General features: G+C 36.9%; 1 protein-coding gene across 7 annotated transcripts in view; it reads left to right on the forward strand.

The window, feature by feature from the left end:
* The window catches only part of EMB1997 (para-aminobenzoate (PABA) synthase family protein), a 91,328-nt gene that overhangs the window by 8,822 nt on the left and 61,999 nt on the right, over positions 1-20,507 (forward strand). For 5 of the 7 annotated variants that reach the window (XM_010275249.3, XM_088893195.1, XM_010275246.3 and 2 more), the window contains exons 4-8: positions 1,954-2,021; positions 7,059-7,123; positions 7,409-7,475; positions 14,445-14,738; positions 14,938-15,045. In XM_010275249.3, coding sequence (XP_010273551.1) covers positions 1,954-2,021; positions 7,059-7,123; positions 7,409-7,475; positions 14,445-14,738; positions 14,938-15,045 — 602 coding nt within the window. Of the gene's footprint in view, positions 1-1,953; positions 2,022-7,058; positions 7,124-7,408; positions 7,476-14,444; positions 14,739-14,937; positions 15,059-20,507 lie in introns of all 7 variants that reach the window. The other 2 variants (XM_010275250.3, XM_088893194.1) reach the window with 2 other exon arrangements.

Here is a 20,507-nt window from a genome sequence, read left to right on the forward strand (position 1 = left end):
TTTTTGAGAAAAGTTAATCGGGATTCATTGATAAAAAACGAGATACATGAGGAGGTGTACAAAGCAAGGGGGAGAACCCCTACAAACTACAATTTACAAAGGAGGAAGTTTGTCGCTATATAGATGCTCTAAGAACACACCACATTTAGATAAGCCATCTGCTGTATGGTTGTATTCCCTAGGAATCCAAACAAACTTTACATTTAGGCATTCCAAAGAGTCCCTGGCCTCTTCTAAATAGTGACTTAATCTCCATGGTCCCCCCTCTTTGTCTCTTAACCATTTTATGGTATTTGCTGAATCACCTGCAATGATTATATTTTGAATTCCCAAACTTTTTATTATTCTGATTCCTGTGAGGGCAGCCCTTACTTCAGCCTTTGTGGAATCTGCCACGCCAATAGGACCGCTGAAGGTCCAAACGATGTTGCCCCTTTCATCCCTTAATGTTCCTCCAATACCAGCTAATCCAGGATTACCTAAGGCACTTCCATCAAAGTTTAAGATCATCACACCTTCACTGGTGGGTTCAGGAATTCTCAAGGGTGGTTGATGGAGGTGAGGGAGAAATAAGAAAAGGTGAGCATCTCTATTTAGGTCATTGACTGAGACTCCTCTGAAGAGATCAAAATTCACCGTCCAGAGGTTGCACAGATAAGAGATGTCTGAAATTAACTCCTCCAGGGGCCTTGATTTGTTGTCAAAAAGCCTTTTGTTTCTTTTATCCCATACACCCCACAGCACTGCGTGTAACACTGATTGCCAGTAAATTTTAGCCCTCTTACTTAAACCTGTTTCTTGCCACTGATGTAGAAAGTCCTTGACATGCTTTGGTATAACCCAACTGTAACCAGCCATTTTCAGAAAATGGAACCAAATCTTTTGGGTGAATTTGCAGTGAAGGAAAATGTGATCTGCTGATTCTCCTACACTGAGGCATAAAGAACAAACATGAGGGGAGATAGGCCAAACATAACATAGAGGAGTAGGGGTGGAGCCCACACTATAGGTAGGAAAAGAAGAAAGAGAGGAGGAAGTGGGGAATAGCCCCTGTTTCAGTGGATCCCTGTTTTAGTGAAAAGAGAAAGACTGAAAAAATTATATATACCTATTACAGATGTAGATCATACAAAAGTGCTTGAAGATCAATCACTTCAAGCCTATGAAACTTTCCATGTATTTTCTCCTAGTTGCATCACTTTAGGTAACTACTATGATATTGGACATCTTGCAGTCCTAATTCTGTGAGGTTGGGGCCTTTATAGAGGTAGAAGGCCAATAGTGGGTCAATTTGTGTTTTTAATAATAGTGTGTTACATTTTACAGTTAGGGATCAAATATCGTTTCTTCTTTAGAGGAACTTTTGTTATTTGGGATTCTATCCTCAGTAGCTAGGACTTAAAAGAATGCAAAATGTCTTTGCTTTTGTTTCTTTTAAAAGTAGACCATTATTAGGGCACAAAGAACAATAAAAGGTTTTTTAGAATGTAATAATAGACCATTGCAAAAGTGTAAAACATATAAGAAAATATATAAAAAGTAACTAAGAAAAGCAAACTTATAAAAGATGCTCACAGTTGCATTGTGCCACAGCGTAGGTGCATGCCTTTTGAAAGTGGTTTCACCTAGGCTCAAGTTTGGTAAATGCATTAAAATGTGCTTCACCAGAACCTAGGCATTCCTTTTGAAACACTATACCAAACAATATTGTTAACCCTTGATATGATAAATACACACATTAGTAAAAAATGCAGTATGTTACAGTTTATGTTGATATTGTTCACAAAATATGTTTATACACCTGAAGTTGAAAAATTATTCTTCAATTGTCAACTGAAAGGAATCATTTGAACCTCTCTACTCAAATTGTTCAAATTCCAATCATTTTCAATCTTTTGATTTGATTTGTTAAAGTTTGCCATGATAACTTGGCATGTCCATTTGATTTTATAGGAATTTGTTTAAAGCTACTGCTTGAATGCAAGGATATTCCGATTTTGGGTGTCTGCCTCGGCCACCAGGTATATTTGTTTCATGCTTTTCAATGTGCTTTTTCTTTCTCTAGTCTGGTTAATTAGTCTTATGGCTATTGAATAACTAAATGTGGTAGATTAGTTATCTGCCTTCGTCACAAAAATTCTTGTCTTTGTTGGAGATTATTACTACAAAAATTATGAAATGAAAAATTCTGGTCTGTACTATTACAAAAAATTCATCAAACGTTTTACTGTATGTGTAAATTGTAGGGAATGGTAGGGTTAACTTTATCTTTTTAATGTTTACATAATGGGGGTATTCTGGTCTTTTTATTTATTTGTAACTTATATAAGCTAATAGAAGTGGGTACATGTTCAACAATTCTTTTCTCCCCAATCTTGTCCCCATGATCTCTCTCTCTCTCTCCATCTTCTCTTCTCATGGTTGCTATTTTCTGATTTCTTTTGATTAGAAGAGCAACTGGAATACTCTGATTACTCAACTTGGTAACAAAGCGGGGATGTAAAAAATTGAAATAGATGATGCTTGGTGTATTTCTGGAATGATCAAAAGTGGTTTGATATTTTTCTGAGTTATAGTGAATTTTTCAGTATAATTTTTATACCTGATATTTAGCACCATGGTTAATCAGTGGCCTACACCTTGGCTGCTTTGTTAGCTTTTGTATACATATCACACACATACAGACACACACACACACTCACTTCTTTATTGATTATTAGTAAAATTCAATTTTATGTGTCAAAAATTGGTGAACCTGAATAGAACATGGGCTATTGCTGCTAAAAAGTGTGGGAGAGAGAAGGTTAATTGCATTCAAAAAGGGGTCAATTGTCTGAAGAAAAGCCCCAAAGGAGGGAGCCATACAAAATATACTTTTGCTCTTTGCACAGAAGAAGTCTCCTACAGAAGCTAGGTGTGCTTTAAATTTGACAAATGACTCAAGAAGGTTAATTGCAGCTTTAGGAGTCGTTATTGGGGAATGGAGATATCTAAACTGTGCAATTTGACATATAAGAAAGACCTGTAATGGCTCTTTGGCCAGATTTAATAATTCATCCTTGTCTCCTTGGATTGGTGGCATTTGTAAGAAGTAAGAACTAAGAAAGTAGGTGTTGGAATGGACTTTTTTTGGTGTGCAAACTTAGAATATTGAGATGTATAGGGAAATTTGATTTGAAGAGGTTTATATTAGCATTATTCTCTGGACCTAATGACCTATTGGCATGGGCAACTCTCTAAAAGCTGAGTTAATGGCAATGCTACAAGGATTGAAGATAGCTAAGCAATTCGGAATGAGGCATATTGAGGTTGAAGGGGACTCCAAGGTGATCATCTCTTGGGATAAAAACAATAGAACTACTCCGTGGACTTTCAAACAAGTGATAAGGGAAGTGGAAAAGGTCGCAAGGGAGGTAGAGGCTGAATTTAGTTGGGTTAGAAGGAGTGCAAATGGGCTAGCTGATTATCTTGCTAAACAAGGGGCTTTGAGGCAACAATTGTTTTGGGCTGCAATGTAAAGAGGGACAGAAATATGTATTAGTGTGGGAGTTCGAATCCCATACACAAAGTTGTAAAATTTTAAATCTAATATCAAATAAAATTCTTCTTTGCTGATCAAAAAAATATTGATTTGAAGAGATTCTAGGGCAATGAGGAATAAAGTAAAGAAATCCTCCTTCATGAGATTAGAGAAAACCTAAAAATTGTGAAAATTAAGGTTTTAGTTGAAATTTTGGATTGAAACTTGGTATGGTGAATAATAATGAAGAATGATGAGAGGATTAAATTTAACAGTTCTGAAAGTTATTTTTCCCAAAGCACTATGACAGGAATTGGTGAAGATAGAAATGAGCTGCTATTGGAGTGTGTGGCAGCTTTTGATTGTAGAGTTGGGGAGCTTCCCATTTACTCATTTGTGTTTCCCCATTGGTTCCAAGTCAAATCCAGCATCTATATGGTGCCCTGTTATTGATAGGGTGGAGCAGGGCAGAGATTAGATGAGTGGAAAGCTAAATATTTATCATTGGGGGGTGGGGGGGTGGGCAGGATTACACTTATAAAAAGTGCACTGTCAAGCCTTCCTACTTATTGCCTATTATCACTCATAAGAGTTCCAGCAGAAGTGGCAAGAAGAATGGAGAAGATTCAAAGATGTTTCAGTTGAAAACCGCCCTCTTGAAGTATAGAACTGCTTGAGATTAGATGCAAAACCAGAAAACAAACAAGAGAAGATTAAGAAGATGAGAGAGAGAGAGAGCTGGCGGCAATGAGAGTTAGAGAGTGAGAGGTTCTAACTAAACCTCCTTCTAACACTCTAAAACATTTTATTAAGTTAATCTTTGAATTATTACAGAGAGGCCCTTGGGTGGGCAAGAAATTACAAAAAAACAGAGTACATAAGAGTATGGGCCCAGAATAAGGCCCATTACAGAGGAAAACATAAACATAACATAGAATGACAGCCTATGGGCCATTCGGCCCATCTCCTCTACAGGTTCCTACGGGAAGGTTTGGGTGGTTCCAAGAAATTCCACCTTGTCAAAGGAAAAAAGGTTCATAGGCTGAAGTGTGGAGGTGGGCTGGGAATGAGAAGGGTATGAATTTTCAAGAAGGCATTGTTAGGAAAATTGATGTGGAGGTTTGGTCTAGAGAGGGAGAGGGAATCACTTTGGAGAAGGGTTATTGTGGCCTTGTGGGGAAATATGGAGTAGTGAGGTTTGGGTGGGAGTCAAAGGAGGTTTCTGCTTCATGCGGGGTGATTATTTGGAAGGAATAATGTCTTTTTGACCAAGAGTTGATAAATTTAATAATATTTGTAGTGGGGGATGGAGCTAAGGTTAGATTTTGGGAGGATGAATGGTGGGAAGTGGGAAAGCTTTGTGATCTGTGTCTGCGGTTGTACAGGATCACTGATCATGATGTTAGTTTGTATTAATCAATGTTATGAAATGAGGGGTGATCAACTCGTATGTATATTGCATTGCTGGACAGAATAGAAAAAAACAAAAGTTTTGAGCTCTTCAAGGGATGAGTTGTGGTGGAAGGAGTGCAGGAATGGAATATTCTCTGTGAATCCCTACTATGCAGATTTAATTTGAAAGCAACAGGAATCCACACAAAATGTAGGCATATGGGGCAATCCCATTTCACTGAGGGTAGGGGCTTTTGCATGGCTGGTTGCTATAGACAGCATTTTAATGGTAGAGCACCTGAAGAGCAGAGGGTTCAGCATGTTTAGTGTGTGAAATATGTGTCTTGAGCAAGAGGAGACTGAGGCCATTTATTTGTATGCTGCAAAGTTGCTGATTTTATTTGGCGGTTCTTCTCTTCCCTTTTTGGTGTGAGAGGCTTTAAGCCAAGGGATCCTGCTGAAATATTTTCCTCTTGACCGAAGATTAGAGGGAGCAAAAGGGGCAGACTGGTTTAGTGCTGCATTCTGTTTGCAGTCTTCTGGGGCATTTGGAAGGAGAGGGACAAAAGACTGCTTGAGGATAAGGTTCAGAGCTTGGGGAAAGTGGTGGTGGATTTTGGAAAGCTAATAGTTGACTGTTTGTTGGTCTTACCAGATTTCACTCAAGTAGACAGATCAGAATTTGGGGAGAAATTTTGGGAAAACCTTGAGTTGCAAATTAGCAATTCTGGTTGTACTTATGAGTAATTCTGGTTTTGTTTGAAGGTGTTTCCTTAACACCTTGTTTTTTGGATGCAGTCAGACTTCTTTGTTAACTTTAATGAAATTTATTTTCCTTTACTATCAAAAAAAGAGTGAAAATACAATGTTGCACCACTTTAAAATACTCTTTCAATTCATTCTCTTCCAAAACATGACTTATAAAGATATATTTGTAAAGAGGTAATAGGGCTCGGGTTACTGTTCACCAAAATTACAAAATCGCCACTGAAAAGCTTCATCTCAATGAACACATCATAATTCCTATTCTATTTATAATATGACTGCGAACCTTTAACCTTATATAGGGTTCAATAACATAGCATAACTATCTGATCCACAAAAAAAAAATCAGATAGACCTAATTGAAATGAAGTAAGTTTACCAAAAATGCTCATAGAACAGAAGATTACTAAAAAATTTCAGAATACTTCTTGGTTCACTCTAGGACCACCTTGATGCTCACGTTGGGGCCTTTCCTTTCTTAATTTTGTACTAGAACAACCTTATATTTAGTTATTTATAAATATGCCCTTAACACAAAATCTCTAGTTTTTAAATCACACACATTCATGTATGCATTCATGCATACATACATATATACATACATGTATGCATGCATGCATACGCATGTGATGCCTTCTTATGTTTGGGTCCCTGTTTTGAATTAGTATTTACATTTTACACACCCTCTATCACAACTATCGCAACTTATTTACATTGATGCCGTTCATATCAAAGTCCTGTTTGTTGTTTTCCGATGTGAAGACCAATATGCCAATATAAATTTGAGAATTGAGCAAACAGATGCTGAAATATGGTCATATTTGGGTGTCAAAACAAAACACAAATTTCCATGTATACAAATCATAGATCTTAAATAACTCAAGTGAAATTTGAATGGTATGTAAAATACCCATATGACAGATAATCATGTCACAGGCCTCTACCCTGTCTGTAATTTGGTCACAGCTTGCTTAAATCATGTTTAATTTGAATGATACTGGTATTTGTTATTAATTGATTGATCCTATATTGTTGGATAGAAAACTTGGTAAGCTTTCTAGTGATACCAAAATTAAGAAATTAGGCATGCTTTTTTACATAGAAAATGAACAGTGTATGACAATGGGGTTGTGGGTCATAGAATATGGGTCTTGATTTCCCACTCTGCAGCCCATCATACAACATTTGTTCACTTCTTAATTTATTCTGCATGTTGATGCTTCTCATTTCCATCTGCTGTTTCTCAAATGAAAATATTTAGAGGAAAGGAAACATCTAGAATATTGATTGATGATGGAAAAGGGTTTATCTATTGTATTATCACTGTTTTCTGTTTTTATCTCTTTATGATTGATTATTACAACTAACATATTTTTTATAGGCATTGGGATATGTACATGGTGCTAGAGTTATCCACGCACCCGAACCAGTCCATGGACGTTTGAGGTATCTTAAACTCTCACCCTAAGATTTATCAAATCTTAGTCTTGCATATGCTTAAATAGTCTATTCTCATAAGAATTTATCTTTTTTTACATGAAAACAAATAATTAGCATGTTGATGCTTTGGTGAAGGTTATTCTTCTTTTTTGATGCTATCATGTTTTACTTCCATCTTTTTACATGTTAGCCTTAGAGCTTATCTATTAATGAGGTTTATCTTCCCTAAAAATGTTTAAATAAATACTTTGTCGACATTAGGTGATATTAACCTATTTCTTATCCTTTCAGTGAAATTGAACACACTGGATGCAATCTATTCCATGGGATCCCTTCTGGAAGAAATTCAGGGTTCAAGGTAGTCAATCTTCTTATGTGAAACATTTTGAATTTATTATTAGCTTTTAATGTGACAAATTTTTAGTTTATGCCATGCTCTACATGTGGTAGAAATTATTTTAAGTTCTTTTGTGTGCTTGTATTTAGTTATCTGCGTTCATTACCTTTTATGGATTTGCTTCCATACTTTCCATACTCTTCTAAGAATTGCATTTACTATATTTTGGTCAACATGTTGATTTCAGGAACTTTACACTTTATGAAGAAGGAACTTTTGTAGGTTTTATGGGAATACATTCTAGGATTTTTAAAAGACCAGCTTAGCAAAATTGTGTACTTTTTAGAATTGGAGTATAAGTGATCTTATTAATACCTTTTTTTGGTAATATTAGAGAAAAGGGATTTAGATTGCTAAACATCAAATTTCATGATATTAGAGAAAAGGGATTTAGATTGCTTTTCTGAAGGTCAAATAGGACTTGCCCAAATTTTGAAAATAAAAAATAAAACTGAGGATATTGCTGCCTTTTTTTTTTGATCAGCAAGATATTTCAGCCTGTTAAGAAGTGTGTTGACAGGGGTGCAACTTGGGCAGGATCAGGTTGGTCTTTTGTCAAAATTTGAGTGGGTGTAAAATTCTAAGGCCAACCCAAGTTGCACCTACTCTTAATCTATAAATAAATCTGGCACCAGAGGGCGAGATAGATTTCTTTCCTCTCATCCTCTCTATCTTTGTCTTTCTTTCTTCCTTACATATTGGATACCATTTACATGTAGCAAAACAGGTTACAGACTGAATACCATTTACATGTTAGAAGGGTTTCTCATCTCTCTTGAAGCTTTCCAATCTGTTTTATATGCTTGCTGTGGCTTGCAATCACACATATACGAGGATACAAAGCTGTGATATCTTCTAGGAGCATCCCCAAAAGTCAAGAATTCTTTTTTTTTCTTGAAGTATCTCTCTTAAATGCTTATTCTTATGCATCTACAGGTTAGGAAGAAGCTTTTCGATTCTTTCTTCTTCAGTTACAGTCACCATGTGTGACTGTAGAATGATGTATGTGGTGGTTTAATCTCTCTGTTTAATGTTACGAAGGAGGGAAGTGGTTCTGCGCTGGTGGATGTAGTGATCATGTTTTGTGGTGTGTTAGTAGTGACCAGCATGAGATATTGAGCAGTAGTTTCCTGAAATAGGCTTGTTAGTGGTGTGGAGTCAGTATTGTTTTCACTCTTGTTTCTGGAGTTGTGTGTAGCAGTTTGGAGACATCATGACAGCATTTGGAAGTGGTAAAAAGATTACACTAAGTGGTTTGGTTCCATCTGAATTCTTTAGAGTGCAGATGGCTTCTATTAAACTAAATGAGGAGAATTATATACCTTGGTCCAAATCAGTAGAAGTCTTTCTTACAGCTAAAGGGAAAGTAAAGTACTTGAAAGATGGGAAACCAGTAGCTATATGACGAGTGGGTGCAAGAAAATGCCCTAATTATGACTTGGATATGGAATATAGCATGGAGCCTAAGGCGAGTGTTAAGTTTGTGTCCTAGAAGAAATTTGGGAACATTCACAAATACTTTACTTGGGTAAAGATAACATCACTAGTATGTATCAGTTGTTTCAGGAGTACTTTCAGCTACAGTTGTTTGTATTTAGTGATTCAGTCTTGAAGAAAGAAGAGAAGCATAAGAGAATAAGAGTTTGAAAGAAATGGGTGTCAGCCTCTACAAAATCCCCCAACAATCTTTTATATTAGGGCAATAAGAAAGAGATACAATGACCAATCTGTCCCCGATTAGTTGGATGGAAGAAACATGAAAAACAGAATAAACCCAGGCCCATTAAACCCAGTAAGGGACTACAAATGGGGCCAAGTCCACAATGCTAGGCTACACAACAACAGAAAGGTGATAAAAGCATCATAGTTGTCAAGGCGATGCCTAGGTGATGCCTAGGCGACAAGGCGCCCTTGGGGGCCCGCCTCGCCTAATTGCCAAGCAGTTTTGTACAGTGTGTTATAAAAAACTTTTATATTCTTAATTTTTTGAGGTTATAATTATAAAATAGACATTATTAAACTAGAATATTCATTTTGTGTGTTTATATACTAATTTCTTTTTATTATTTTCTTACTTATTAGGGTTTAATCAACACAAGCATTGCTATGCTGTATTGAACCATCAAAGACTCCAAAACCTTAACCTTCATTCTCCTCATCAACTACTCTTCCCTGATGAACCTCCTTTTAATCTACCCCTTAAGGTCTTTGGTTGTGTTTGTTTTGTTCATGATATGAGTCATTCCCAACGCAAGTTTGATCCTAAATCCGTTAAGTGTGTATTCCTTGGTTACTCTCCAGTCCAAAAAGGCTATAGATGCTTTGATGCTCTTTTTGGAAAGAGATATGTCTCTAAGGATGTTACCTTTTTGGAATCCTTTTCCTTTTTCCAGTCATCCCGTCCTTCTCTTCAGGGGGAGAATGCAAGTGAAGATCGGACTCCCTTCTGCCTTCCTATTCCTACCTTTATTCCTCCCTCTCTTCCTACGTCTATTCCTTCGCCTCCTCTTCCTCCTCCTCCTCCTCCTCCTCCTCTTGTGTATCGACCTCGGTCCTGGCAGCAGTTTTTTATCAGGTGTAGTAAGAGGGTGGCTCCTGAAGTAGAATGCCCATCACAATCCGATTCCCCATACTCAGGTAATCTTGAACCTCCTTATTATTGATTCTGACCTTGATCTTCCTATTGCCATTCGAAAAGGGAAGAGGACATGTAGCAAGTATCCTATCACTAACTATGTGTCTTATGATGCTCTCTCCTCTTCCTATTGTGCCTATATTTCTACTATCTCTTTTGTTTCCATCCCTTGTAGTGTTATAGAGGCAACGCAGTGCCCCAATTGGAAGGAAGCTATGAACCAAGAAATGGAGGCTCTAATAAAGAACCGGACTTGGGAGGTTGTTCCTTGCCCTAAAGATCAGATTTCTGTTGGGTGTAAGTGGGTTTATACTGTTAAGCACAAGGCAGATGGCTCAATTAAAAGATACAAAGCCCGGCTTGTAGCCAAATGATACACTCAGACTTATGGCATTGGTTATCTGGAAACCTTTGCTCCAGTTGCTAAAATGAACTCTATTCGTGTGATCATGTCTCTTGCTGCCCATTACTCGTGGCTTTTATATCAAATGGATGTAAAGAACGCCTTCCTTAATGGGGACTTACAAGAGGAAGTGTATATGGACTTACCACCTGGGGTAAGTTTCCCTAATAGTGATAGAAAAGTGTGCCGCTTGAAGAAGTCTTTGTATGGGCTAAAACAGTCTCCAAGAGCATGGTTTGATAGGTTCAGGAATGCCAACTTAAAGATTGGTTTTTCTCAATCTCAAGCTGACCACACCTCATTTATTAGAAGAGTTGATGGTAGAGTAACAATGTTGATAGTATATGTTGATGACATTGTTGTGACAGGTGCTGATATCACAGGTATCTCTCAGTTAAAGTCATTCCTTGCTTCTGAATTTTAGATTAAGGACCTCGCAAGATCCAAGAAGGGGATTGTTCTATCACAAAGGAAATATGTACTTATTTGCTTCATGAGGTTAGGAAATTAGGGTGTAAGCCTGTAGAAACTCCAATTGATCCCAACTACAAGTTGAACTTTACTGAAGGAGAAGTTCTTCCAGATAGGGGGGGTATATTAGAGATTGGTGGGACGCCTTCCGTATCTTTGTTTGACTAGACCTGACATTTCCCATACTGTTGGAGTGGTTAGCCAATATATGCATGAACCCATGACCTCTCATATGCAGGCAACTAACTACCTAAAAGGATGTCCTAGCAAAGGGATGTTGTATTCCAACCATGGCTATCTAAAGATTGAGGCTTACATAGATGCTGATTGGGCAAGGTCCATCGATGATAGAAGATCTACATCCGGTTATTGTGCCTTAGTTGGAGGCAATGTGGTTTGCTAGAGAAGTAAGAAACAATCTGTGGTTGCTCATTCTAGTGCTGAGGCAGAGTACAGGGCAATGGCTCATGGAGTGTCTGAACTACTCTGGTTGAAGACCTTATTGACTGAGATGGGCATCCAAGCAGATGTTCCAATGAGACTATATTGTGATAACCAAGCAGCCATAAATATTGCTCACAATCCTATTTAACATGATTGTACAAAGCATATTGAGGTGGATAGACACTTTATTAGAGAAAGAATTGCTAGCAGAGAGATTTTCCTTCCTTTTGTAAGGTTAGAAGACCAACTAGCTGATTGCCTCACTAAAGGTGTTCACCATCCAAAGTTTGCTAAGAACCTTGCCAAGCTGGGCGTGACTGACATATATGCTCATCTTGAGGGGGAGTGTTGAGAATAGTTAGACAGGGGTGTTTTTGGTCATTTTCTTCTTTTTTATACTCTCTGTATTTGGGCACCCAGATAGGGGCCTTCTTGTAATTATCAATTTTCAATTATAAAGTGAACTTTTGAGGGTGTGAATAGTGAACTTCACACACCTCTCGACACTTCCCTTTCTTCTTCCTCTTCTTCTTTTCTTCTCTTCATTCTTTCACTCTCTTGAAACCCTAATTTCTGCAACTGGTACTTAAAACGATACTCCCCCTATTTTTTTCATTTCTTTGGTTTTCAATTTCATTTTTAAATATATATTATTTAAAAAAGTGGGTCTCCGAAAACACCTGTAAATAGGTGTATCAAAATTTTGATCCTTGATTAGACCCTCAAAATTTTCAAAACCTAAACCAATAACAAGGGAAGAACCTAAATTCAAGGTTTAAAATTTCAATACGATACGCCCAATACGAGGCGTATCATATCGTATCTTTTAAAAACCGATACAAGATACACATGGAAATCGGACATTTTGTCTTTTTTCATGCGTATCAGACCCGTATCGGGGGTGTATCGGTAGCGTATCGACGAAAAAGATACGGCCAAAAACCAAAAAAAATTAAAGGGGGAAACCAAGCTTCTTTTCCCCGAAATAAGCCTTTCACCCCCAAATGACTCTAAAACTCCAAACTTCATTCCTAGAGTGCTAGATTTGCAAAATTTTGCAAGAAACAAGTGTGAACCATTATTTTTTTTAAAGATTTTGCAGATTTTGGAAATATATGTCAAAAATAGGTAAACTTTTTCAATCTTTTATGATATCTTGTGATTTCTTTTTTTTTCTTGAATGTTTAAATTTATGTTGATCTACATTTCTTACATTCAAAATCACAATTTTTTTGTGCTATCAATAGATTTATGGAAATTTCATGAAAATATTTGGGGAAAATATAAATTAACAAAAAATTTGAAAACATAAGCTTTTTCTCTGCCTATAAAGACCATGGTTTTCAAAACCGGACCGGACCGGACAATCAGACTAGGAAGTGTTTTATCGGAAAATCAATACTTTAGACTGCTTACAGAAGAAGAAGCCTTTTATGTGCTTGTCCCCTAACTGGTGTATTCTTTGCAAAGTTAATGGTGAGGACTGCTTCCACTTACTAATCTCCTGCTCCTTTGTTATTGCTAATTGTGCTTGGATTTTTTCCTTATTTGGTTGCAGGTGGTATCTACCCACTAATGTAAGTTTGCTTTTTGACCCGTTGGTCTTTGTATGGCCCACAAAAAGAGGGAGGATCATGTGGCAATGTATCAGAGCAACTACACTTTGGACAATTTAGGAGGAAAGAAATGCAAGAATATTCCAAGAAAAGGAACAGAGTCTCCCTGATATCAAAGAGTGCATCTTAACAAGGGCAATTCATTGGTTGAGAACTTTAAACTCTTTCCATTTGTTCTCCTTTAATGACTTTAGAAGGAATTGATTAGAGGTGGCAAATAGCTCCTTCAAGAAGGAAAGGGCTTCTATAATTTGGACTCTGTTGCCGGAAGGTTGTGTAAAGCTGAATTTTGATGGAAGTAGTCAAGGCAATCCTTGCCCCTTAGGCATAGGAGGGGTTTTGAGAGATAAGGATTGTAATATCTTAGCCTTGTACTCAGGCCCAGTGGGAATAGGAGGCTCAAATAAGGCTGAGTTGTTGGCAGCTTTACAAGGTATTCAGATTGCTAATCAACTTGGTGTTGAGAATCTACAAATGGAAGGAGACTCCAAGATTGTTGTGGGTTGGCTAACAGATCCGAACTCAATCATTTGGTGCTACAAGAACATTTCAAAGAAGGCCAGCTAGTTATTAAGAAATATGAATGTTAGCATACTTTGGGTTGGCAGGTCTGCAAATGCTATGGCATATTATCTTGCTAAACAAGGGGTTTTGAGGGAACATTTGTACTAGGCTACCTTGTAATCTTTATCTATAGTGCTATGTGGTTTTCACACTTTTATGGGAGGTTGCACCTTGCGCGTTGCTCCTCTCAGTGGGATGCCTGTAACAGTTATCTTATTTTCTTAATAAAACTTTTGGTCTTTTCTATAGCTCTTTTTTTCTTCACTTTAAATTAGTAGTGAAAAAATGTGTTATTTCCTCTTTTCTCTTTTTTATTTTCTAGTAATTCTCTTATTCTAGAAGAAAACCAATAGCCATTCTTTGGGTTTTCCCCTAGATTCAGAGCATATTTTGCCTGATTTTAAAGAAAGGTTGGCCATCAACCTTGTCTTCTATCAATCTGCATTCTATGACATATAATGCTCTGATACCATTGTTCTATCATAGATTGGAAGAAGAAAGGATGAGAGAAAACGCGATTGAGAGAGAATTTTGTTTCTGGCGATGCACCTCAAAATGACTTTTACAGTGTTTTAAAAGGCAATTACAATGACCAGATTGCTTCTGCATCCTAGCACCTAAAATTTACAATACTACATATGCAGAAAACATTTTGAGATTTCAGAAGGGCCATAATTTTCAAGACTGGATTTTTTTTTTGTCTTGTTCCATAACCACTAAAATATGCAGTCACTATGGAAGCATACATTGAATATGAACATCTCTTCTAAGCTCCAGCTGATCATACTTTATTGCAGGTTGTGCGGTATCATTCCCTTGTGTTAGATGCAGATTCACTTCCAGAAGAACTAATTCCAATAGCTTGGACTTCTTCTGGGGAGACACTTCCTTTTATTGAGACCCAGAGGCCTGATGTTATCCCTGATGCTTGTAAAAATCAGGATGGTTGGCATATTTCTGTTGATTATTGTAACAAAAGTAAGAATAAAAGTTTTTGGTCTTCCAACAACTCTGGAAGAAATCAAGGGATGGAAAGAGAAAAAATTATTATGGGCATTATGCATTCTACACTGCCTCATTATGGTGTGCAGGTATGTGGCAGTCATTGTATTAATACTCCTTTTGATCAATAATTTATAGAGTTTTATTATAATTGTATTTATTAATTATATGAGGGTGTAAACCTTGAAAAACCAAAAGATAAAATGGGTTTAAATTGTAAATTGCTATTTTCACCAGCTCTATTTTTTTTGGTGACATTACACTCTTTGCTTTTGTCTTGATCTTCAGTTTCATCCAGAGAGTGTTGCTACATGTCAAGGAAGGCAAATATTTGAGAACTTCAGAAAGATAACAGAGGAATATTGGTTGAGATCATCCCAAGTCCATGAAAGAAAGGTTTATAGTAGTGGTAAACTAGAGCGTGCCTAGAGAACATTTCTAGTTGGATAATACATCTTGATTTTGACCTTGTTCGTTTATACTTATTCTTTTCCTTTTAGTTTTTCCTTATAGCTAGTTTGTCTTTTCTAACTGAGAATCAACCCATACAAGTTGCGATTAATGCCAACAAGGAAATATCCACATTTTCATTTGTTTAATTATTTCAGGATGCTTATGGTATGCCCAAGGTAGACCGTTATAAATATTTACCACTGTCTATGTGAAACATGGTACATGCTGTGATATTCTCCCTCCGATCTCCGTTTTGATGGATTGAGCCAAATGTTGCACAGTATAGATTGTATTGAATGTCTTTCAAGTGGTTTATTGAAGCAAAGTCAAATAGGGTCTCCTGAATGTATCTACCTTGTGTCTAGGACATGCTGAAATTTTATGGGGAGTTGTGTCACCACATAAAGTTCTAGGACTAGGTTAGACACAGTTGTCAGTTACCATGAAGGGGTCTTATTTTGTCTTGATAACTGTGCTATAACCTCAAAGCGTCAAGTCCAGTTTCTTATCTAAATGAGCATGAGCCAGGGTAGGATGGGCTAGACTTGGATATTATACTATGTTCTGTTCTATTACACATTTGTTGGGTATAGATCAATATCATTGTTTTACAGTATTTGCCACTTTACTTTTGTTTCAATGATTTTGGCTTGTTACCTTGGCTCCTGGTTTTTGTGGGCTTTCTAACTTGACTCTGAATAAGGTCTGATGCCGCAAATATTCTATGTAAGCTGATACTGTAGTGGAAAACGTTGACTAGCACAACATTACAGGTTTTCCAGAAGTTGAACCAAGACTTGTGTCATGGAATGACATTACCTTAGGCATGTGACATGGACCCTGACAGAAGAGGGCAGATGGAAGAGGTTTAATGGAAGATTCTAAAAGTTTTCCAGAAGACCCAAGAGATTAAAGCGATTCCTAGAGTGTTCCAGAAGATTCATGAGCCTCGAAGATACTTGTACACTATTCTAGAGTTGTTCTAGAGCATTCATGTAGAGTATTCTACAAAAGAGGGGGGGGGGGTTGAAAATGAAGATGAGGAAGAAATGGACAAGTGACAAAATTATGATGGATGATCATTCATCAAAAAAAATTATGATGGATGAAACTCATGAAGTTGGAAGGGTAATCGACTTGGAAACAGTGGCTAACACAAAGGGAAATGAGTAAAACTCTTGGTTTGTTATTCATTGGGGGAAAGGAATTTGCAAGGGAAGCTTATAAGAAGTTGGAAGAAAAGCCTGGTGGTCCTTCTAAGGGTAGAGAGGACACATTGACTTTTGTTGAAGATTCTAAAATTGTAAATGCAATCGAGGAAGAAGTGTGATGAGGTGGTAGCAGAGTAAGTGTTTGAGAAGAATCATGTGATTCTTCCTAATGCAGTAAGAAGATTCAAACACCAAAAAATAATTGGACTGTCCTGGCATCAAAAGTATTTGCTAGAATGAAAGGTATGGGGTTTGACTCAATATGAGGGCAAAGAAAACAAAAACTTTTTGAAGAAAAATAAAGAGTTTCCTGATTCAACCGTCAGCAATATGGAGTGATTGGGCAAAGCTTTCTTGCAACTGTTAAGTGGGGTTTGGTTCTTTGGGTGGAATTGGGTAAAGCTCTCTTGCAACTATGCAGTGTGGTGTTTAGTTCATTGGGTGAATTTATAGGCTTGGTTTTTGGGATGGAGAGTTGGGTGTTTAATTAGCAGCAATGCAGGATTAGCGAGTTAGGGGGTTAAGTACAAACTCTGGTTTGTGACCTTATGGGCTTTGTTGTGGGCAGTTTCAAGGTTTTTCCGGACAGGATTTGGAAATGTAATCTATGGGAATTGGTGGGAGAAAATTTGTGTTTGTTTTTGTTTTTGTTTTTGTTGGCAGGTATTACCTAATTGTAATCTTCTCTCGTCTTCTTTCTTAATAAACTTTCTTTTTTATCTCTTTTCAAGAAGAATTCTTGTATAGTATACTAGAAGATGTCTAGAAGGATCCTAGCTGTTAGATGTATGACACTTGTAATGATCTTAGCCATTCATTGTAAGGGGAGGCCTCTCATTTGGAGAAATGACCAAGGGTCGTATCCCTTACTTGCTTTTAGATCATCTAAAAGAATTTAAGGAAATTTTGGAAGTTACACCAAGGTGATAATATTCTTCACCCCAAGACATCCCCAATAGAGCTTTGAAATAGAACAACCAAAGTGTAGATGAAGCACAATCTCCTGCACAGTTACACACCAGAAATGCCTTCCTGACAGATGGCTATCACTTGAGAACGTCAAATAAACTCCTGATTGACATACTCTTCCTTTTATTTATACTTTTTCTTTTTTATTTATAACAAAAAGGATATATAAATAATATTCTCCACCCTAAACAAACAAAAGATCACAATTTTTCCCAAAACATTTGATGCCTCAAAGCCCTTTGTTTAGCTAGAACATCTGATATCCCATCAGCAATTCTCCTCACCCATTTAAAAGTTACAGTTAGCTCCCTTGTTATACTTTCAATCTCCCAAAAGGTGTGTCTATAGATCCAAGGGATTTGGGTATTACATCTTGTCCAGGAAATGACCACCTGAGAGTCCCCTTCTACTTCCAATTGATGGAACCCAAATTTCTTTGTGAACTTTACACCATGGAGTAAGGCCATTGATTCTTCTTTCAATGAATCACCACCACACTCAAGAGGTCCTGAAGCTAGTACCTTTTTCCTCTGAGTCACAAAAGATCCCTCTTAACGTAGACACACCTTGATTGCCTTTCCATCAAAGTTAAGTTTTATCAAGTTGGTTTCTGGAGGTCTCCATTCCATGATTATTCTTTCCTTTTCTTGAGCCGAAAGTGCCACTTCCTTCCAAGTTCTCAAAATGTCATTCAGTGGGAATACTTGAAAGGCTTCCAAGTCTTTACCCAATACATAACTTTTATTTTTATTGTGTCCAAGACTTCCAATTCAGATCTGCTCTTCTCACTGAATATCCTTCCATTCCTTCTTTCCCAAATGGTCCTGAAGGCCACTTCTGAACCCAAAATCCCAATTTAACCCCAAGGAGGAGAAAACCACAAACTTAGCAATTGGTTCAGCCTTGTAGTTGGAGAGTGCATAGAGCATAGGAAAATGGACCTTAAGTGGGCTTTTACCTACCGAAAGGTCCTCCCAGAATAATACTCATAGCCCCTTCCCCACATCAAACCAAATATGGTTAAGAAAGAAAGGATATGCCTCATGTATTACTTTCCAAGAAGAGGTTGAATTTGCATTAGGGACTACCTTTGCATCCCATTTGTTCTTCGGTCGCCCATGATTACTTGTAATTACCTTGTGCTAAAGTCTTTCTCTTTCTAAAGGATATCTCTATAGCCTTTTCTTTTTTATCAATAACAGAATTTCATTAAAAAGAGGAAAAATATACAACAAAGGAGAGGTAAACTTTCTTATCTCTCCTCACCAGAATTATAAGCATAGTACATATTACAATTGTGCCCAAAACATTTGATTTCTTCCCACCCCTTATTTTGCTAGTGCATCAGCAAAAGCATTAGCAGTCCTTTTAACTCAACTTAATTCCACTTCCATGTTTTGTGTCAGCCACTTGAATTTCTTCCTCTCACTATTGAACATCTAAAAGCCATTTCCACCCTTTTTCAACCAATCCATCAGACCATGCTACATCAGCGATATGTAAATTCATACATATAGATGTATATATATACATGCATATACATACATACACACACATTTGTGTGTGTGTATAGGTATGTATAAACCATAGTTTTCAAGGCGCCAAGGTGAGGCTAGGCCTAGTCACCTAGGCAATGGATTTTTTTTAAGTAAAACCATATATCTTAGGGTAGTTCCCTAGGTCCCATAACTATCTTTCCTTAATAATTATTCATAATTTTCATAAGAGAAGTATAAATTTCATGTTTAAGTCTAGAAAATCAACATTTTATGAGAAGAAAAAGAACAAAGGAAAGAAAATTCAAAAAATATAGGGGCTGAACCCCTACTTTTGTTATAGGAGAGAAGAAAAGAAAAGGTGGAAGAAGAAAATGTGTTGATTAGACAAAATTTTAAGTTCTTCCCTTGCTTATTGGTTCAGGTTTTGAAATTTTTGAGGCTTCGATCAAGGATGATACGATATGCCCTGTATCAGGTGTATTGTATTGTATCTTTGGGGTCCCGATACTTTTTAAATAATATATATATAAATGAAATTGAAAACCAAAGAGATACAAAAAATAGGGGGAGTATCGTTATAAGTATCGATACGCCTATGCCAATACACAGAGGCGTACGAAACTTTGAACCATGGGTTCAATACAATAGTTAGCAATGTTTGTGTTGATTAAACCCTAACAAAATAAGAAAATAATAAAGAAATCAGTATATAAACACATAAAATGAATATTCTAGTTTAATAATGTCAAAAAATTAAAAATATAAAAGTATTTTATAACCCAGTGCACAAAACTGCTTGGCGACTGGGTGAGGGAAGCCTCCAAGGTCGCCTTGTCGCCTTGACAACTATGGTATAAACATGTATTTTATGGATAAATAATGTATAATTATGTTCTACATGTAATATATGCATTATTTTATATTTAATTTATGTTTTTTTTAATTCAGCTTTTAATTTTTTATTTGTAAAAAAATGTTAAAAATTGCGATTTGAGGCCAAAAAAGGTCTTTTTTTGTGAAAATAGGGCACATAGATCTTGAAAAGTTACCCAAAATAAAAAAAAGGATCACCCCAATCAGACATCAAAGTGCAAAGGTTATGGCCTTTGAAAGTTTGCACATACATTGAATGTGCAACCCGCGACCCGATGACCAGGTTGATGGTTGAACCACCTAGTGATTTAAAAAGCGCGCCTAGGCACACAGGTGAGGTGAATTTTAGAGTAGGTGCCTTGCCCAGGTCCTAGGCGCAACCCTTTCAAAAGGCACATGCTTGATGCGCCTAGGCATGTGCCTTGCACCTCAGCCCAGGTGTGCGCCTTTTGAAAATTTGATGCTTTTTGCTTTTTTTGAGTCTAGCGGCTGGGCCGGGGACCGGAGCTTCAAGAACCCCTTATTTGGTAATGTTGTTCAATCATTCATCCTAATAAAATGTCTTCTTAAAAAGCAATTAAAACTATAAAATCATTATTTTTGTGTGAGAACTAAGAATTTAAGACCTAACATAGACTTGTTTCGGCTTGTCTTGAGGGGCATGGCACAAAGGAGGCTTGTAGAATCAGGAATGTAATATGTTTTACATTACATTAGCTACTTGAAGTAATGAAATTGAGAAAAAAAAGAGATTGTGGGTATTATATGCTTGAAAATGTTTTATATGTTTGGTTTTATTTTAAATTCTCATTTGAATATATGCTTTACATGTTATGTTTATGTATTTTAAGTT

This window comes from Nelumbo nucifera, chromosome 8 (genome assembly GCF_055504915.1).
Source record: "Nelumbo nucifera cultivar China Antique chromosome 8, China Antique-T2T, whole genome shotgun sequence".
Lineage (NCBI taxonomy): Eukaryota > Viridiplantae > Streptophyta > Magnoliopsida > Proteales > Nelumbonaceae > Nelumbo > Nelumbo nucifera.